Source organism: Tympanuchus pallidicinctus, unplaced genomic scaffold (assembly GCF_026119805.1).
Source record: "Tympanuchus pallidicinctus isolate F22 unplaced genomic scaffold, pur_lepc_1.0 scaffold1, whole genome shotgun sequence".
In the NCBI taxonomy this organism is placed as follows: Eukaryota; Metazoa; Chordata; class Aves; order Galliformes; family Phasianidae; genus Tympanuchus; species Tympanuchus pallidicinctus.
This window is the reverse complement of record NW_026294618.1, coordinates 48471425-48492215: the sequence shown is the minus strand read 5'-3', so window position 1 is coordinate 48492215 and position 20791 is coordinate 48471425. Positions and strand designations below refer to the sequence as shown.

Here is a 20791-nt window from a genome sequence, read left to right as displayed (position 1 = left end):
ATTATTTCATTAAATGCAGCACTGCAGCCTTAACACAACTCACACTGTTTTCAGTTATACATCCTATATAAGAACCTTAAAACAATATATTTGAAATGCAAACATACAGGATAAGATATAACAAAAGAATATACCATATCTCAGTATAGTGTAATTTTATACAGCAGAGAGACGAGAGACAAAGAATTGCTTTCTTATGAACAAATTAAGCCTTGTTACAATAGGTACTAAAAAAAATACAGATTTAAGAAGTCAGGCATTTTAAAGAGTTAAGATAAATCTCTACACAATAAAAAAATAAATAAATAAAAAAATCAACAACCCTCCCCCACAAAAACACAGCAAGGTTTACCTGGGGAGAGTTTTAGTTCATTCCCACATATGTTTTTTACCTCTACTTTGTCCCTTGGTGGTGCAGAAGTAAATTAGCAACATGAGAAAAGTACTAAGGAAAACAGAAGGGGTATAATAATTTCACAGCTAATTATTAATTAATTTGCTCAGGCTCTGCTGCAATAATCAGCTCTTGAACAGCTTCACTTATTCCCAATGAGCTGCTGCAATGTCTCTGTTTAAAATTCCAAGGGGGTCCTAGTTGCAGGTGGCTGAATAGTAATGACTGCAGAGGACTTAATTTTGGTCCTGCGTTCTATGCTTTCTGCAGTACTAGGCATAGCTAGGTCACTAAAGGGAAGGTAGATATGATTTACTCCTGATTGTTGAGTTATACCTGTTTAAAGCTGAAACAAAAGAGATTCAGGTGATATATTGCTGTTCTTGTGTTGCTGTTAAATCATAAGAGGTTAAGACAAAACTGGTATTACTGACATTGGAAAAATCATCCAAGACAAGTGAATTTGCATAATGTACTATCAACCAAGGCTTTGGTGTTCTGATACAATCAATATACCCTGTTAAGAGATGGCAAGTTCTCTCAGAATGGAGGATGTCAGGATGGAGATAGGTAGATCTACCCCAGCAGGTATCTCCTCAGATGCAGCTAAGGCACACTTTGCAGGGTTCCTCAGAAGTTTGCAGTCTTTGTGGGCACTTACCATCAGGACAGGATGTGGACTGTCGATATCAGTAGAAGAGAGATGTACATACCTGTAGCCCTAAACAAGGCACACAAGCTCTAGACTAGGGTTCGATGGGCAGTGCTTCACATTACATTTTTTGCTTGCATCTTGCTTGTTCAGTATACTGAGGGAAAGCAGAAGAATGAGCTGTGGGTTGTGGATCACTGCCCCTCCCCACATACTGTCTAAACAATTCTATTTAACTGTCCCTATAGGGTATTACGTCCTGTTCTGGAATCAGGTCCATAACATGAGAGCCATGCAATATATATCCATAAAAGATTACAATAATCTGCAGAGGACACCTCCTCTTGGTAAGCTTAATTAAGAAATCAGGCCTCTGATGGATAGGAATTGGAATGCCCTGGGTTAATTGCAAAAATAAAATAAAAATCAGCACATGAATATAAAAGAAAAATAAATGTTTTAGTTCTATAAAATGAGCTTGGCATGCATTACCTTCAGAAACAACTGAGAATGTGCAGTAAGCCTCAGGACTGATCTTCAAGTAACCTCTGAGGAAAAGCATTACAAACATAACTAGTTTTAAAAAGCAGGAGTAAGAACCATAAAATTCTTGCAGAGCTTATTTACTATTTTATACCAAGATCTATGTATGTATAAAATATAATGAAAATTGCACCTAATTTACCACAGGTCATTTCTTGAATAAAAAGTAGGAAGAAAGGGAATAATAATTTGCACCTGTTTTTATATTATTTTCATCACAGTAGGCAACCTACCTGTAATAAAAAAATGCAGCAACTCTGTTTTGTAATGCCATTATATATATGCCATTATAGTATTGAGTTATACGCAATATAATATGCATCAATGCCATATGGTGCATAAACAGTAAAATAAAGTGTATGAAACACAATGGCATTACAATTATTTAGTGCTATAAACACTATAAAGCATCAGAGAAGCTAGTGAAATTATGCTGAAAACTAAACAGCTATGTATTTTCAAAGTTTTGGGAGAACTTTATCAAGAACTACTCAGAATTAAGTAGATCCTACTTATAACAAGGGGTGAATCCTTCACTGGTAAAGCAGCTTACTGACTATATCCATGCAGATTCTTTCCATGAGCTGCTGCACTGCTCTCCAGTGCAAGCTTAGGAACTACTTTCAAGCTGAAAGATTGTGCCAAATGGACTTTAAAATAATAATTAACACAGTACTGACATACTTTGCATTGCTTCCAGGGCTCTCCAACAATTCCAAACAGATTAATCAGTCCTCAGTCAAGTTATTACAAGTTCACAAAACATGGTGTTATAGATATCCACTATGTGAAAGGATTGAAGATTTGACTTGGCCTTATCTGAACAGGCATGTTTGGACGCTTGTGTTTTCTTTGCCTATAAAGCTGGGTGATGAAGTTCCTGACTCTCATCATTAGCTGGTCTCTCCCATTCCACAACCTGCTTTATCCCGTCAGCAGAATACTGCAACACTGGTTCTGTAACAGGGACCACTCAGACATCAGAAAAAAAGCAACCTCCTATATAAAAGGTCCTGAATCCCATCTTGGTGATTTAAATAATCTTCTGACCTGGGAGAAAAGAGTTGGTATATGTTATGTTATGTTATGTTTTGTTTTGTTTTGTTTTTTTCCAAGTAGCTGCTCCAAATGTGTAGGTATAAGTACAAATGCCTGCTCCCCTGGAAAAATTAAATAGAGGAAGAGGTGTAAGGAAAATATACTTTTTTGCAGTCTGTCCAATTTTCTTATGAGTTTACAAATAGATATTAAAACCTCAAGATATTTTGTGTCTAACAGGTGGAACACTTAGACCTGGTTGGTAGGAGGCAAGACCTGTCCAACCTGAACATACAAAATCCAAAACTGTGACAGAACCCTAATAATCCCTGTTATGCAGGTAAGTTTCCTAATTTTGCTGCAAGCTGACTTCCATAAAAACTGTATTTTTTTCTCAAAATACTAAAATAAACTAAAATAAAACTAATATTTTATTTCCTTGCCCATCTTTTGGGAACAGTGATTTAGTCTAGGATAAAATAAGTTTTACAAAATTTGTCACTTACTGTGGAGGTGTATCAAGATATAGAAGTATTTTTGTTCTTCCTTGCTGAAATACATTTGACTGATAAACCATGTCTCTATTAGAATTCTCTCAAGTCATGAGAGCACTGAAATAAATATAAATGAAAATATTAACTATTCTGTACGTATATATAATTATTTAAATATTGTTAGTTGCATCAGAGAGATATATTTGTAGACATATCCTTAATTCACTGGAATTACATAGAAGAGGGTGTGGCCTATTGACTGAAATAGTACAAAACTATAACGCATGCTTTTTTTTTTATTTTTCCAATGAAATTACATGCATCATCTGAAAGGATGTGTGGGCATTTCCAGCTGGATTCCATTGCACAACATATTCTGTTACACAACAATCATAAAATAAGTTTCCTTTAAAAAACCCTCTTTTTTTTTTTTTTTTTTTTCTCTTACGTGAAGGCATTCTGAACTTTTTTTTTTTCATAAATCTTTATTTACTTCAGACAATATACTTGTTCAGAGAAGCTCCAAAGACTTTTCTCAAGTGTAACATGTAACACTATGTTACAATCCCAGACATTACCTAACTGAAATAAAAGAGAAAAAAAAGTGTTTTCCAGAATTTAAATAAACAGTGTTGTTACCAAGCAATGCTTCTATGTTTTCTTAAAAATATCACTTTGATGTTTGAAGCAGTCATAGTTTGCTAGGGCAGACAGAAGACATTTGAAAAACAAAGCACACAAACTGAGTTCACAGAAGAGCACAGCATGGCAAAGCAAAGGCCAAATTCTGTCTTCTTGGGCAAGTATTACAAAAGGCTGTAGCTACAAACAAGCAGGGAAGTAGACAACTGTCTTACTTTTTAAGCATTTAACATCATTCCAAATATGATGAGAACAAAGATTTTTGCATCCCATATTTGTTCAAATTCATCTGTGCTTCTAGAAGAAACCCTGAAAAACAAGACTGTAAATTGTATCAAGTATACAACATAAAACAAATGCTTACAAATCAAGTATTTGAATCCCTGCAAAATCAGGTTTACAGAAAGCACCTGATGAGATGATGAAGAGAGGTATTCATATAGCAGAATAAGCTGTTGGAAAAGAAAAGCTATCAAATTTTTTGGATGGACATGTTATACATGCTTTATAGTACAGATAGTAGTAAAACAAAGGGAATGATTGCAATGCCGCATTTTAAACAACACTAAGACAAAAAGAAGAAGGAATAGAAATAGTTGTTCTCAACGTAATTACCGCGTCAGCAATTAGAAGGAAGTGATGAATGAATTCTGAAATATGTGACAGGTGCAGGACTTAACAATAAGCTTTGAGGAAAATCTGAAGGAAGTTTCTATGGGTCACACAATCATGCAATTATGAAAATATCCATCTTGCTGTGTTGAATAAGTGGTGAGAGCAGATCTGAATTTCATAAAAGACTGGCAGGCCTGCTGTCACCTAGCACCAGCACTGCTGCTGGCTTCATGATTCTCCAGACTGCAACCGGGATCTGCAAGCTCCAGACCCAGCAGCTGCTTGTAGATTGGAAGGAGAACAGAGGTCTCTAAATTGCTTCCTGGTTCTTATGTCAGTGTAATTGCTTTGCCTTGGTGGCAAGAATATGGCACTTAATGCAAACTGTACTGAGTCTAAATTAAAAGGCAAAGTGGAGAAGCAATGTAAAAGATTACTTCTGAATTAAAATCCTACTGTGCTGGTGTGAGATACTGTTGGCCTGAATAACTCTAATAGTAATTGCAAACAATTAAGATGAAGTGGAAGAATGGAACTGAAAGAAACCCTATAGGCAGGCTATTATCTTTCCTCAATGATCACAGATAACTTTTGTAGAGTTTTGAAGTGCTAACGCTAACATAGTGCCCCCAAACCAGCTAACAGTTCAGTTCAGAAAATGTACGTGATCCAGCCTTCACGGAAGTCAATGGAATGGACAACTTTAACTGTAATCAACAGTACAACGTTAATTACAATTATTTTTTAGTCATATTTGCAAAAGATGCAGTAACTTGCCACTCCAAGTCAACATATTTTCTTCAGTCTGCATAGATATTTTATATCATATGTGCAAAAGTACATTAACTGTGCCATCAAAATTCAACTTTAGCGTACTATAAACAATACATACAAATGCCTTAACACTGAAAGAAATGCCACGGAGGTCAGTAAGTTCAAAAGTCAGACACGTATGCAACTATTGAGTACTGCTGCCACCTTCAGGAAGCATATGAGAAAAAACAAGCAGAAATACTAATTAGAAAAGAGATGGTAAATAAATCAGAGATTTATGATGATGCTTGCTAATCATTTTGTACTTCTGTGCCATTCATTTTCATAATGGCACATAAATGATTGTTTTATTTTCCTTAATTTCTAAAGAAATAAGTCCAATGTTAAGAGAATTAGTTAAGACTATTCTCAGTCAGTGACATGTATATCCTTGAAGTTTCACCAAGAAAGATTTGTGGATCAGGAAAACATTTTATTGGTGTTTGGATTTTTATATTGTTATTGAAGCTTGATTTGTTTCTGATTCACCGAGGCAGTCACTTTGCATTGCAGTGTGGATTTTATTGTCTGAATCTCTGTTCTAGTAGTCACTTTTACAGGCACACACAGAGTATCTATTAATGCAACCTGCTTCATACAGATGGAAAAATCAGTATCTATATATTCACTATGTTACATTTTTAATCAATAACGTTTCTGGCTGTTATTGGATAGGATGGTTCTGAGCTGATGCTTAATAATATTATGAGAGTCCTATTGATTTTCTATCTGTTTTCCACTGATAGAAATCAGGAATAGCAATGTAAGATCTTCAGTCTTTACGAAATATTAGTATCACTGAAGTGTAATTACCAAATAGGTAATCCTTAAACTGACCCAATTTTATTTTTTTATTTGTGTAAGAGCTTATACAAGGTTTACATAGGCTTAGCTCTCACTAGTGAGATTCAAACTCATCTGATATAACTACACTAAAATCATGATAGTTCAATTCTTTTTTGTAATGGAACTGATGCAAATTCTGTGTAGACATGTTTTAACATATGTATTGCAAGTTCACTTGGAGCTATTAAATGATCCAGCCTGCTATCCTCCCAGTGTTCCCTTATTACTTGTTTTAGAAGGAAACATCTAGCAATGGGTTAGAATTTCCCTAGAGAACACAGGGAGGGAAGAATAGATGGTTTCTGAAATAGAAAATTTCCTTTGGAGATTATTTAAATAGACTTTCCCATCAGCAGTAATATTTTAAGCCATTTCCTTTTTGATATTTTTGATTAGATTATGATCTAGTGAACTTTTAAAACATGCTCATTGTTCCTTTAAATTTGGGAAATTTCCATGAATAATGATGTGAGAGGACAATAAATGCCACACTGGTCATAGAAGGGTTGATGAAGTGTCTTCATCTTTTATTTGGGGGCTCAAGAACTGCTTAAGGGATGTCAGAGTATTCAGAAAAGAGAGGTAGGCTTCTTGTCATACCTTCAGACACAGATTTCACACTTATTTCTCCATTTGTGACATCCAGGGATGTGAAAAGCTGAAGTGGGGATATCCTGGCTCCACATGGCTTCAAATCTGCTTGGGAACTGACTAAAGAAAGCTGATTTTTTAAAAAAAAACTTCTAGGATTTTTTTTTTTTTTTTTTTTTGGTCAAGTACTGTTTTGTCCCAACTTTAAGCTCTTTAGTAATGCTTCTGTGAAAACCTTATCAGGCAAGCAAAAGCATGCAGTCAGATTTCAATATCTGAAATCTGGTTATGGTAAGTTATGGTAAGTTATTCCACCAAAAATTCAAAAATCAACCCCTTCAATTTGCTATAGCAAAAGTTGTACTTATGCAGTTGGTGAAAATCTTGGTTAAACTTTCCTAGAGACGCTAATACATATGTATTAACTACATAAAATCTTTCTCTCTACAGATCTTTACGTGCCATCCACAAACGGGTGGTGGTCTTGCAACAGAAGAATAGGGGAGGAAACACAGCAGAGCACACAAGAAAGAAAGAAGATAAATTATTTCCATATTTTAATGTCGCTAGCATTAAGATGAACTATTTCTACCATTACGCTAACTGTAAAAAAGATTCCTTTGTTGTTCATGGTTTTCTCCTTTCTGAATGGCTGTGCTGGAGACACTGTAGAAATATTTTAGATTGACAGAAAGTTCATAGATTCACAGAATCACAGAAACACTTAACATCCCCAGTGTAAAGGACCCAGAATAATCATCAAGTCCAATGCCTGACTCCACATAAGACCACCTAAAAATGAGACCATATGTCTAAGAGCACTGTACAGACACCTCTTGAACTCCGTCAAGCTCCACTTCCCTAGGGAGCCTGTTCCAGTGCCCAACCATGGTCTAGTGAAGAACCTTTTCCTAGCACCCAAACAGACCTTTCCCTGACACTGGTCCATGCTGTTCCCTCAAATCCTGTTGCTGTCAGCAGAGAAGCAAGTGCTTATCTCTGCTCTCCTCATAAGGAGGTATAGGCTACTATGAGGTCTCCCGCCAGTCTCCTCTTCTTTGGGCTGAACCAAGAAACCAAGGGACCTCCACCCTTCCTTATAAATCTTCCTCTCCAGACCCTTCACCATCTTCATAGCCCTCCTTTGGACGCTCTCTAATAGATCTACATTCTTTTGTACTGCGTGCCCAGAAGTGCACTAAATACTTAAGGTGTGGCCACACCAGTGGAGTGGTATTGAAATACTGGTATTGGAAAATTTGGAATAAACTATTTCCAAAGGTAATAATTCAAATTTTGGAATATGAGGAAATAATTTTATTAATCACAGAATCATACTTAGAATATTTAGAGTTGGAAGAAACCTTTAAAGGTCACCTACTCAACTCCCCTGCAAGGAACAGGGACATGCACAGCTAGATCAGGTTGCCCAGGGCCTGATCTAGCCTTGCCTTGAAAGCCTCCAGGGACAGAGCATCAACCACATCTCTGGGCAACCTCTTCCAGTGCCTCACTACTGTCACTATAAAAGACTTTTTCCTTATATCTAACCTAAATCTTTAAGCTTGAAGCCATCTCCCTGCTAAAGATTCCATCCCCTTCTTTCCTGTAGCTCCTCTGTAGGTATTGAAAGGCTGCTTTCCAGATCAGATCACCTCCTATCCTTCTCTTCTCCAGGCAGAACAACCCCAGGTCTCTCAGCCTGTCCTCAAAGGAGAGGTGTTCCGTCCCTTCAGTCATTTTTGTGGCCCTCTTCTGGACGCACTTCAACAGGCTTACATCTCTCCTGTACAGTGGACTCCACATCTGTAGCAATCAAATGACTCACATCCCTGTTGTATTTCAAATTTTGAAACTCAGATTATATGCTACATCTTTGAAGAACTGATGCATTTGCTTGTTCCTCTAAGTTTCTAAGATCATTGAAATTAGCAGTCTGATGTTCTAAAGAACCTGGAAATCTGAAGAAAACTTGTTTGTGTTGCATATCTTCCTGAGCTTCCTGAGGAGGGTTCTTCCTGTTTGTACTGCTGGGAGAGAACATCTATAGTATATTTATGCATTGAGAAAGATTACTTGGCTATCAGAGGCAGTGGAATTTCACCACTGTGAAATCTACATGAGTAATTTTAGTGATTTCAATGTCTCATGTGGCTGATATTCATTCATGTAAATATAATGCACATTAGAATAGCATTTCTCACTCTGGAGCATCACTCTCCAAAGGTATCTGTCTGCATGCCCGCTAATGATCATGTCAAATGGCACCTGATATCTGCCAGCTCTGCTCAGGAAGAAAGGTTTCTGTTGTGGCTAAAAGCAGCTGGATGAAACACGAAGGGAATGTGCATAGAAAGGAACAAAAGGGTTCTGGAAGCATCACAGGTAGAACGAGAACAATTTCCTATAATGCCACTACAGCTGCAGTATGTTGTTTTGTAAGATAGTAAAGGCATGCTAAAATAGAATGTCTTTCAGTAAGGACTAGGAATCCAAATATTTCAGTATCACATCAAAATGCCTTTGCTCTTTTCTGCTTTGCATTTATTTGTAGGACAAAATCATGGTATGCACCCATTTTGAAGTTGTCTTACTTCAGTCTGGTTATGAACCCAGGCCTCTACCCCATGGTAAAAACTGCTCAGACAGCTGATGGAAACCCTATCTCTGGAGACACCCAAGGTCAGGCAGGACCAGGCTTTAACCAACCTGATGTAGCCATAGGTGTCCCTGTTCATTGCAGGGGAACTGGATTAGTTGACCTTTAAGAGTCCTTTCTGTTGGAAATATCCAAATAATTTATCAGGATGGTATCTCTGATAAAGCAGATTTTATTTGCAATTGCAATGACAGGTGTCCTACAAGCAGGAGCACCCACAGAAAACAGTGTTACATCTTTTATTCCCTATTACCCAACGCTTATCTCTTACTCCCATGGTTCCCCATTGGTTGAGTTCTGGTTCTTGTTTGAGCATAACTAAATGTTCTGATACTGGCTAAACACAAATTTTTACTAGCTAAGCATAAGTCACTACTTATTTAACTTTTAACATTTGCTCACTCAATACTTGGTCATTATTTCTGGACATCTGCTTGTCCTTGGATAGAGATAAGTTTGGAAGGAGGCTAGAGGGGAGTATCTTGATGCCTGCCTGCTGCATTTCAACCTACCCACAGAGTGAGGCAATCCAGCCTCGTGTGGAGGCCTTGCCCGTTTTGATGTTTGTTAAGTCTGTTTTCCTTTTGCTGAGGGTCTCTTATCCAAACAGAACTGCCTTACAATATGCTTTCTAGTCCACAATACTATACCTACACTATTTGCAACATTTAAAAACTACTGCAGTTTTGCAAGCAAGAATTAATCACATAATTCAGCAATTGTATTTCTAAAATATGCTACTAGCATGTATGTTATTTTTACCTTTTCACATCAGCTATTTCTAAGGACAAGTTACGAAACACAAATACACTGTCTTCTATTTCTCCAATTCCATTCCCCCATTTTGATGATGCAGAAACAACATTCCATTCCTACATTTTCAACTCAAATGATTGCATGACTCTAAGGTGCACAACACAGGGCTGGAGCTGCCGGGGACTGCCAGAGGTGAGCCCTTACACACCCAGCTAAGGACAAGGCAGCAAAGTGAGCCATGTCTCAGTGCTTCACCCACTTTACTGGCACACAAACGCATCCTAGCTACTCAATCCTTGGGTTTTCCCTTGCAGTTTCGTGGGTGGTGGTGCTTTGTCACAGTATTGGAATAGTGTGTGTAGGGAGAGGAATAAAGGTCGATGTGCATAAAGGGACGCTGTCCCTTTACATTGTTTGGCCAACAACATGGAGACCACGCCATGCAGGGCAGCTGCGCACAGCTAAAGAAGGCCGTGTCGTGCAGGGACCGCCGCCCTTCTGCCCGCCCGCCCCGTGGTCGGCGAGCGAAGGGAGAAGGCGGCCAGACGCCCGAGCTCTTAACCAGCCAGGACCTGGACGCAGCCACAACCAACGCAACGACCGCACCAGCAGGGTGCGGGCTGGGCCCTGCGAGACTCTCGCGATGTTGCTAGGGGCCTTGCGAGACTCGGCAGCGGGCGCCGCCGGTTGCTACGGGCCGCGACTGGGGGAGACGTGCGGCCGCCGCGAAGGGAGGTCATCGCCGCCCCGAGGTGACTGTGCGGGGCTCTGGGCTCCGTGCGCGGCGGGGCGGGGAGGCGGCCGGTTCCAGCCCGGGGATGGCCCTGCCCTCGTGGCGGGGCCTGGCGGGGCCGCTCGGATCTAGGGGCTGCGCGGGACTGGTGGTGCGGGAGGGGACTGGGGCGGGGTGTTCTGTTTAGTCTGTTTAGTGCGGGGGGAACCTGGTGAGCTGTGTGCTCTTCTCCCGACGCTTTGAAAAAGAAAAAGCTGTTTGTATACGTGTCCTGAGAAATCTGGTTGCTTCTAAACCTGATGAGCAGTTGAGGTGACTGACGATAAGAAATGGGAGAGGTGGGGGTTGTAACACATCCGTGTTCCTGTGGGCTGGAATCGGTGGTTCGCTGCTAAGCGTCCGTGTGCAGTGTCTTGCTCAGACAAGGGCTTCTGTGAGCTTCCCCTTCGCGTGGATAAACCCAGGCAGCAGCAGGGCACTTCTTCCATCATCCCACAGACTTCTTGGTTGTGGAGTGATTTCACTGCGACGAATTTGAACTTTCCTAACGTGCACAAACTGGGTTTGGTGTGTTTTAGCTAGGAAGCGATAATCCAGATTTTGCAGGGAAGCAAGTGTGCCTGCTGAATAACCCAAACCACACACTGCTGCAAGTGAATGTTAAGATAAGCAAGTTAGTGCTTATGTAAGTCACATTATACATTTCAAAGGGAGGAAGAGATAAAACTGCAGTATTTCCATAATCTGTCTCCATGAATAATGTGAATGGTGCTTTGCAGGGGTTGCTAACTGGTATTCAAACATGACACTTCTAAAAATGCCTCCTGGCTCAAAATATCGAGGGAGTTTTGGATGTTTGTTTTTGTTTTTCTTCTCCAAGGGTTTAGGATGATGTTAGGGTCAAAATACAAGATTTGTGAGAGTGGCTGACATAGACCTAAAGTTAATTTACTGATTAAATGCCAAGAGACTGTGATTTTTGAGGCAGAGGGACTGCAAACCAGGGAGTTATAAGAATATCACGAAGAATTAGAATTATTATTATTGTTTTTTAATTTATTTTAATACTTTTTCTGGGAGGATGGTTACATTGATATTGAATTATATTTGATCAAATTAAAATGTTTATCAGCTGCACTACTTGCCACAGAGAACTTCAAACTCAGCTACCTTGTACCTTTAATAAAGGGTAACTTCTCAAATTGGAACTAGATAACTGATTTTTTTTTTTTTTTCCAGTTTCATGAAGTGATTTATTACACTGTCACTTCTAAGTGTGCATATAGTTTACTCACAGGTGTTTGGAGTGTCTTTTGATTGACATTTTTTTTTTCTAAAGTTCTCGAAATCATTCTTCCTCAAATGGATTGGAAGTATATAAAGTAGAACTAGCATTAGGGATTTGAAACATTCCTTGGCATATGATGAAGTTTAAGCTGTGCGTGATTTTAAGCTTATTACATAGTGAACTAGAAATTGAGGGGTTTTGTTTGGTTGGCAACTCTCGAAAATTGAACTAGAATGCTGTCTTGTGTACTTAACATATATTTCCCACTTCTGCTGCTCTTTGTTTTTCGCAGTAGCTGTAGTGTTGAAATGGCAGGACTGTGTCAGGTCACTCTGCTGTTGATACCATGGCAAAATAAAACATTTATGACAATTTCACCTGATTGTTGTTACTTGCAAAAGCTTCCAGCACCTTCCACGACAGGCACAGCTCTAGCTCTCAGTGGAGGGATACAAAAATCAAAACTGGGCAGCAACAGTATTGAGTAGAAGGTGAGAGACGTCTAGGGGTTTCTCATCAAGATAATCATATGTGAAACTTTTTTTTCTTTTCTTTTGTAGTTATGGGATGGTTTTCATGCAGTTACAAACAAAAGCAAAATGCTCAGAATTTTCTTTATGCATTGAGAACGTTCCACTAAGATAACAGAAAACCCGTTAAAACTGATTTGGTTATATTGATTCCAGTTTGTTGGAAGATAGGCATTATCAAACACTTCCTGTTTGTAGTCAGGTGTCTATAGCATGATCTCATGCTTTTGATAACAGACACTGAAATTGAGGGTTTTTGTTGCATCTTAAGGTAAGAATAAAAAAAGAAACAATGAAATCACTTTTTTTTTAATTTACTTCTTACAGATGTCTCAGTTTACAAATGAAGATGAAGCTCTGTTACAGTCCATGCTTAGACAATTGCTGCAAAGTGTGAAGGAAAAAATCACTGGGGCTCCGTCAGTGGAATGTGCAGAAGAGATTCTCTTGCATTTGGAGGAAACTGATGAAAATTTTCACAAGTAAAAATATTTTTGCTTTTTTTAACATTCAGGAGGAGGTAAAATATATTGAACATGGTATTCATGGAAAATGTTTGCAGTTTGTATCAATGCGTGAATGAACATGTATGCATTTTTTTATAGAGAGACTCCTGTCAGTAATCAGATCTCAGGAGCTGTTAATTTAGAGAATACAATGAATTCTGACATTTTTTCACTCTTGGTGATACTTTATTTTTACGTTTGCATTTTGTAAATTTCTCACAAACAGCTCCTTGGTTACTGCTTAATGCACTTGCACTAATATGGTACTAAATAAATACAAACAGAAGTTCAAAGAAGTCCTAGCTGAAGACTATCAGGATGTTTTTGACACTTGCAAGGCAATATAATTTTGTTTATCAGAATAAAGTAAAATTTTACAAAGCTACCTGACTTCTATATTTGTTTGTTTTATGTGGCTTAGTTTACTGAACCTTTATATATCTTATCAGTAAGTTGTTCTGTAAGCTTACATTTTGCATAAGATGGAAATATGTCACATTTTTTGTTAAGTCAGATGTGAACTTCTTGGTAGTTCCATGAACTTCCACTTCTAACATGTTTGCTTTTCAACTGTGGAGGATTTTTAGGATGTGTCTATGACAAGTTAAGGGAATATCGAGCTAAAATCATCTTGAAGACGTTTTAATATGGACCAGAGTTTTGTGACTTGATTTCTCTTGAGAAAGCTGACTACCTGGTATTTAACCCCTCAGAAATGGAACTGTCTAGAATTTGCTAAAATTCGTGTAGTTTTAGCTTTGTGTTGTGAGTGGTAGAAGTTGTGCAAAAGCAAATTACTCAAATAGTGAGATTTTTGCATAAACTCTTGTTCTGTCATTTTCACACTTTCATCCATTTGTATCTTTCCAAGATACTAAATGCATTAGAATAGATTTTTAGTTCATTTCAGATTTGTTTTGCAAGTTGTATCAGTTCCTTTAATTTGTTAGAAGTCTTTAAGATTTTGAGCACCAAACCTGAGACAAACCTGAGTGTAAAAAGCTCGTTATAGATACATCAAAATTAAAAATGTGCTTTGTAAGCAGCATGCTTTCATTTAGAGGACATGTACAGTTAAATGAAGAACGTGACATTAATTCAGCCAATATTTTTTTCTGAAAAACTACTAGAAGAATTATGAGGGTAAAGGGGGTAATTCTGTAACTGGTGAGAGTAAAAGAATAGTGTTCCAATTCTGAACACTGAAACTACATCCATTATTCTGGTATGGTAAAATACTTGTATACAAACAGATCCTTCATTTTCATGGGGCAGGTTTTGACGTAGAAATAATGTGCAGGATGTCAAATGATTCTCTCAAATGTTCTCTTCGGTGAGAACATTACTTTCTGATGCTGGAGTATTTCTGGAGGTGTTGGAGTCTTTACACATTCATGAGCCACAGTCGTATGGTTGGGTTTTCAGAAATGTTCGAGGCTGTATGGAGCTTTATGACCAGAACCATTAGGAAACTTCCTCCTTGACACTTACACCATCCATCCAGACTGCTGGCTCTCTATTAGCAGCATGTACTTTTCCCTTGTTCAGATCTGCATTCTCATCAGTATTACTTCTGTCTCATAGTGATTGTGTGTCAGCATTTTTACCAGGTTTTGAGTCCTCGCTTTAGACTTTTCCACTGTGATGCGGAAAAGAGAGACACAGGGTCCTCAGAAAGCAAATAAAAAAGAAATCTGAATCAATTTGAAGTTTAAATGCAGTAATAGAAATGAAGAACTTTGATTTGGTAGATTTTTATTGTATAAATAGCTGGTACAGTTCTGATACATATAAAATTTAAATCTTGGAGTTTTCTTTACAGTTGTTTGTTTTTTTTTTTCTTTTTTTTTTTTTCCATGCTGGAACTTCCGTTGTAAGACTGGCCAGATCAGTGCGACTTACTTCTGCATGTGAAGAAGTATTTCTGAGATGTCTGAAACACTTGTTAGAAAATGTTGTTAAGGTGCAAAATGTAATACTAGGATTTCAAGAAGGCATAAACTCAGTGATTGTTGTGTATGTCAGAGTAAAGCTGTCACTACAAAAGTGTATACCATGGAAATGTTATTTCAAAAAAAAAAAAAAAAAAAAGAGAGTTTTATGAAATCTTTCATTAAGTGGAGAATTTGGCAATTTCATTATTGCAGAAGTGAAAAGCTAGCCTAGAAGGAAGGAGAATGTAAATAAATGTGTTTACATCTTTCTTGAAATGAATTTCCATTATTTTCCCTTAGAACAAAAGTAAGATAGGAAGGGAAATAAACAGGAAAAAAAATAGAGCTGTTACACCTGATAGAACTTGAGGTAGGCAATTCAATGATAAAGTACGTATCATAATACAAGATAAAATTTTCTGTGCTTTTTTTTTTTTTTTTTTTTTTTTTTGTATCTTCAGTATAATGTGATTTTTTAATATATCCAAAAAAGCAAGAGCTGCTAATCTGTAAGAGCTGCTTTTATTTACACTTTATAGCTATGCCTCTGTGCTTACGTGATAAAGTGGTTGGAGAATTGCAGCTTGATAATCTTTAAGGTCCTTTCCAGCCTAAGCCATTCTATGTTGTGATTCTATGATTTCTGTTTGAATTTTTCTTATTGTGAATTTATTGTAACTAACACAAAGTAGTTCGGATCTGCATTTGATAAAATCAAAATAAGACAGTGAGATATTAATGATGATCGAAGTAATGTGTTTTGGGTTGGTTTTTTTTTTTTTTTTTTTTTTTTGCAGTTTTAAGTTTAAGATTTCTTGATATTTTGTTTTTCTCTACAAAACCTTAACAATTTGATACTGTTCCTTCCTAAATTATGTTGAATATTGAAGAAAATCAGTCTTTATTGTATTTTCACAGTTGAGGTTTATTTCTCTGTACCTTACCTTAAAGTAAGATACCTATGCGGAAAGATGTTAATGCAGCACCAAAAATGTTTGAGAATGATCACAAAGTAATGCTGCATTTCAATTTTGGATGTTTGTTTCAGCTATGAATTTGTGAAATACCTTAGGCAATATATAAATAATACTCTGGGCTCTGTGATTGAAGAGGAATCAGAAAAATGTACTTCTACTCGAAATCAGAGTGAAGTTTCTGGCTATGATACTCTTGTCCAACATGTTACTAAGAAGACGCGTGAATCAAAACAGTGAGTATATGCATGTAATTTACATTTTTATTACTTCTTGATCTGTCTTTTTTCTTTCAAGGGACAATGGTTTTGAGCTCATGGGAATGTTTAGGGGAGGTGTTCTTGGAGAGGGAATGGTGAGGTGTTGGAAGAGACTGCCCGGAGAGGCTGTGGATGCTCCGTCTGGATGGGATGGGGCCGCGGGCAGCCTGGTTTAGTATCAGGTCTGGAGGTTGGTGGATGGTTGGGATTGGAACTTGATGATCCTTGGGATTCCTTCCAATCCAAGCCATTCTGCGATTCTGTGACCTGTATTCATGACCTTGAATCAAGTTGGCATGTTCTTTTCTGGTTCTGTTCAAGGCTTACAACAGAAAAAGAACTGAAAAAAACCAAACAATACTTAGTAATAATACTTAAAACTCATCTGTTGCCTCAGGCGCAGATCTTCCCTTCAAAAGGATTCTCATGCTTCCTGCTTAAGATCCTTTCTGGGTAGGATTATTTTAATGATGGTTTCCTTGAATGGTTTTAGAAGGGCAAAAGAGAATCTCATTATAATTTTGAAATACAATTTCCTGACTCATGAAGGATACTTGCATGTTTTGTTGCTCATTTTGGATTTGGACTTTTATTTTCATTGTTTTTCATCCACTGTATTCTGATCTAAGTAATGTGCCATATTCGCTTTAAGTGACCTAATTAATTATGTGGGCTTTTTGAATTTGTTACCTCTATGCTCTAATATGAAAATCGTCTTTATTTTGAAGATACAGAGAAATGATGCATGCCTTGAAGAATGTCATGACGGTTGTGGTAGAGTCTTTAGTTAACAAGTTTGAAGAAGATCAGATGTGTAAAAAGGAGCTGGATAGTGAAACCAAGAAGAAATCTCAAAGTTATTATGGCACAGACAACTATTCCGACAGTGACTCTTCATTCAATCAAGTAAATGCGTTTTTCTCTATGTTATGAAATAAGCATGATGTTGCAAAATTTCTGCTAGCAGAGATTGAGAGGCAGCCCTAGAGAATGATTAATGCTTCCTATCTTTGATATAGTTGAAAATAAATGAAATGTCATTCTTATGCTTTGAAGTACTGAGCTTATGCTAGCTGTTTGACCTTTAGGTAGCATATACTGGAGATGAATCCTGTATATACATTCTAAAGTACCGATGCAAATATTGCATAGACTAAGAGAATAGTTAAAGCTGTATTTTATTCAATTTCTTTTGTAATTTTACTTTAAAAGCCAAATAACACATATTTCTGGGCTGCTTCACTGTACTACTTCATGAATTATCATAGGGTGTTTTATGAAGATACAGGAAACTTTTAAGTGAAGCAAAGCAATATTTGTAAGGGAAATTTTTATTTCTGTAAATTTACCTTTGGTCAAATCTCAGAGAATGTTTAACATCTGTACTAATTTAACATTAATTTCAACATTTCAAAGTTCTAATTATTAGAAGTAAATTAGATACAGAAAGACCGATTATCTTAATCTTCTGTTATTCAGCTTAATAAAATACATGAATGTTCATTGTATAATATGTATTACAGAGTTACACATTCATGAGTCAAGAAAAATTGCAGCTGCTTGTGGAAAAGCTTGACCCTATTCAGCCTAAGGAAGTAAGTTTAAGAGAAAAAATAGAAGATTGATACAAATTAATGTTTATGGCACATCGGAAAACAGGCTACTATGTAAGCATTCTTATGTACATAAGTGGAATCTTCTCTTATTTCTTGTATCTTGGCTTCAGTGCTGTAAGTGCACAGCAATGCAGTATTTCACTCGTGACAATCAGGTTCAAAAACTGTAGTTGCAGCAAGTATCTTAGTTTTTTTATCAGGAGTTTGTGTGTTATAGATGAGCATTTTGAGTTATAAAAAATTGTTATGCAAGGACTTAAGGTGAACTTTGGTTTCCTACATCCACATCTTTTGGTCTTTTTGATAAGTTCCATGTTGTCCTTTGTGTTATCCCTCTCAGGAGATGCCTGCAGATTTGCCAACAACCCGAGTTGAACGTGTTGTTCAAGTTATGTTTGCCTTTCTGTCAGTGCCAGTGCAAATTTGGGTCTCTGACTTCCAGTCAATTGCTGGTGATTTTGAAACTTAGCAAAACTGGTATAAACATGGCGATTATGTAAGCCACATTTTCTTAGAAACCTAGGTAATGTGTCTGATGCTATTAAATATGGTTGAAATTTCATTTGGTTTCAGTAATGAAGTGACTAGAGATTAGTTATCTCACCTCGCTGTTATGGTGAGGCCTGTCTACCTTTCGGACATTTTCTCTCTCATATTTGATTTATTAGCTTCAATTTAATTATATTGTATTATAGTGTGTTATCTTGCATTCCAACACCATATTTAGTAAATTAGCTTGTTTCTCCTCAGATCGTTGCCACTGTTTTTAATTATTTTGGGGTCCCCTGTTTCCCTTTTCTAGAGGCGCGGTTTTTGCAGAATCCCTCCACCCCGCTGGTCGTGGAACCGGGCTGAACCAGCCCGTAAACCATTGATAGTAAAATACAGATTGTTTAGTAACTCTATTTCTGGTTTGCTTTATAGGCGTTTTAAAGAACAGCTAGGTGCAGTTGTAGCATTTGGTGGTGTTTTTTGTATATATTCCCTGGTAGCAAAATACTTGATGACAAACAGAAAGTAAGATAGAAATAAATACAGTCCTTTCATCTAGTATTGAAAATCTAATGTTATAAAATGTTTTTGTTGCTTCATAATATGTATATATATATATTTTTTTTCATCTCGCAGACGTAGTGTTTTTCCCTGATCACTACAGGGAAGTATTTTGGGACTCCTTATCTGTCGTACAGCCAAGTCAAGTTCTTCCTTCCTCCAAATTAAATTGTAAATTACTTATTTGAAAGGTTGCTCTGGACAGATTTGTGTTGTGTATCTTTCTGACTTTTCAGGTTCGCCAAGAAGCATTGCAGACACTGTGCTTGGCCCCTCCATCAGATGTATTGAACTCTGAGTGTTGGCCAAATCTGCGTAAGCACCTGACGATGTCTCTGTCAGATCCCGATGAAATATTCAGTGTAAGTTAGTTTCTTGTACAGAGTCATTAGATATATAGCCATATTCAATAGTATTGAAAAAGAACGAGAAGCTACATGTGTATTATGAGTAGTCCAGCAAGGTCCTAAGGCACTTGTTATTTGTGTATGTGTCAGATGCATCTCCATCAGAAGAGGGGTGGCCATCAGGGACAGGGTGATTGTCCCCCTCTACTCTGCTCTTGTGAGGCCCCATGTGGAGTACTCTGTCCAGGTCTGGAGTCCCCTGTATAAGAAAGACAAAGAGCTGTTGGAGAGGGTCCAGAGGAGAGCCACAAAGATTATCCGGGGACTGGAGCACCTCCCCTATGAAGACAGGCTGAGGGAGATGGGCTTGTTCAGCCTGGAGAAAAGAAGGCTGCAGGGTGACCTCGTTGCAGGTTGCCCAGAGAGCTTGTGGATGCCCCATCCCTAGAGGCGCTCAAGGCCAGATTGGATGGGGCCCTGGGCAGCCTGGTCTAGTATTAAATGGGGAGGCTGGTGGCCCTCCATGTGGCAGGGGGGTTGGAGATTCATGATCCTTGAGGTCCCTTCCAACACTGACCATTCTGTGAGATAGTTTTTGAAGCTAAAAAAAGACCTGTATGATTCCAACAGGTCTTGATTTAAAGGATTACAGCAGAACTTCAGTAGATTTTTAGACACTCACAATACTCATTTTTAGTGAGGGATGAATAGGTTTGAATATTGTAAAACAAAATATTGGCAAAAATCTTGTGTAAAACGTGTCATGTTAATATTTCCTATTTAAGTCAGGCTTATACTCCATGATGATGAGAAAATAATACGCAGAAATATGGTGCAGGCAATGAAGAGGAAAGAATATGGTAGCTCCTTGAACTACTTTCAGATTATTTATTATGCCAATTAAGCCTCTTTTTCCTTCCTTTTCTGAATTTTAAAGTGATTTTTCAAATAAATGAATGTTGCCTGAGCTGCTGTCATGTATTTCTCTTTCAATTTGGAAGATCTACAATTGCTTTGTTTTAATGCTAGTTACAGTCATTGGCATGTTTAATGACATAAAAAGCATTAGTGTTAACAGTAATTATGGTAATATTTGCCAGTCAGCTACTTTGTATTTTAGTGAGGCTTTGCACTGGTGCTGTCAGTTTAAGTAACATTTCTGGGGTTCTGGAGGTTTCTGTGGTAGCAAACTATTTATTTATAAAATATATTTCAGATCTGTAGAGATAACAGTGTGTTAAGAGTAGTGTCACTACATATTGTTTATTGTGCAATACTGGTACGCAGTTCTATGACTATGTAATATCTTGCTTGCTTTTTCTCTCTTAGGAGAAAATTCTTAGGTTTTATGCAAAAACCTTCTCTTCATCTCCATTTAATATGACAAGAGAAGTCTATACAAGTTTAGGTATGTGCATTAAATTACATTTTTGAATTCATGAGTCATGTACTTCCCAAAAAACATTTACCTTCTATGAAATAGTAAAATAAGTCTGTTTTGCCACTC

The 20791-nt window shown here is 37.5% G+C and overlaps 1 protein-coding gene and 1 long non-coding RNA gene across 7 annotated transcripts in view; both read left to right on the top strand.

Moving 5' to 3' along the window:
• Nucleotides 1–2869: 2869 nt before the first annotated feature.
• Nucleotides 2870–7258, top strand: LOC128082458 (uncharacterized). The gene is made up of 2 exons (XR_008207685.1): nt 2870–2967; nt 7079–7258. It is a non-coding gene; the product is annotated as an uncharacterized LOC128082458 (long non-coding RNA).
• A 3417-nt stretch (nt 7259–10675) lies between these two features.
• Nucleotides 10676–20791, top strand: part of TBC1D32 (TBC1 domain family member 32) — an 80915-nt gene continuing 70799 nt past the window's right edge. For 2 of the 6 annotated variants that reach the window (XM_052680353.1, XM_052680345.1), the window contains exons 1-7: nt 10678–10795; nt 12922–13076; nt 16083–16244; nt 16997–17174; nt 17792–17863; nt 19174–19299; nt 20614–20692. In XM_052680353.1, the coding sequence (XP_052536313.1) occupies nt 12922–13076; nt 16083–16244; nt 16997–17174; nt 17792–17863; nt 19174–19299; nt 20614–20692 (772 nt within the window). In that variant the 5' untranslated portion in view covers nt 10678–10795. Of the gene's footprint in view, nt 10796–12921; nt 13115–16082; nt 16245–16996; nt 17175–17791; nt 17864–19173; nt 19300–20613; nt 20693–20791 lie in introns of those variants that run through there. The other 4 variants (XM_052680337.1, XM_052680329.1, XM_052680370.1 and 1 more) reach the window with 3 other exon arrangements.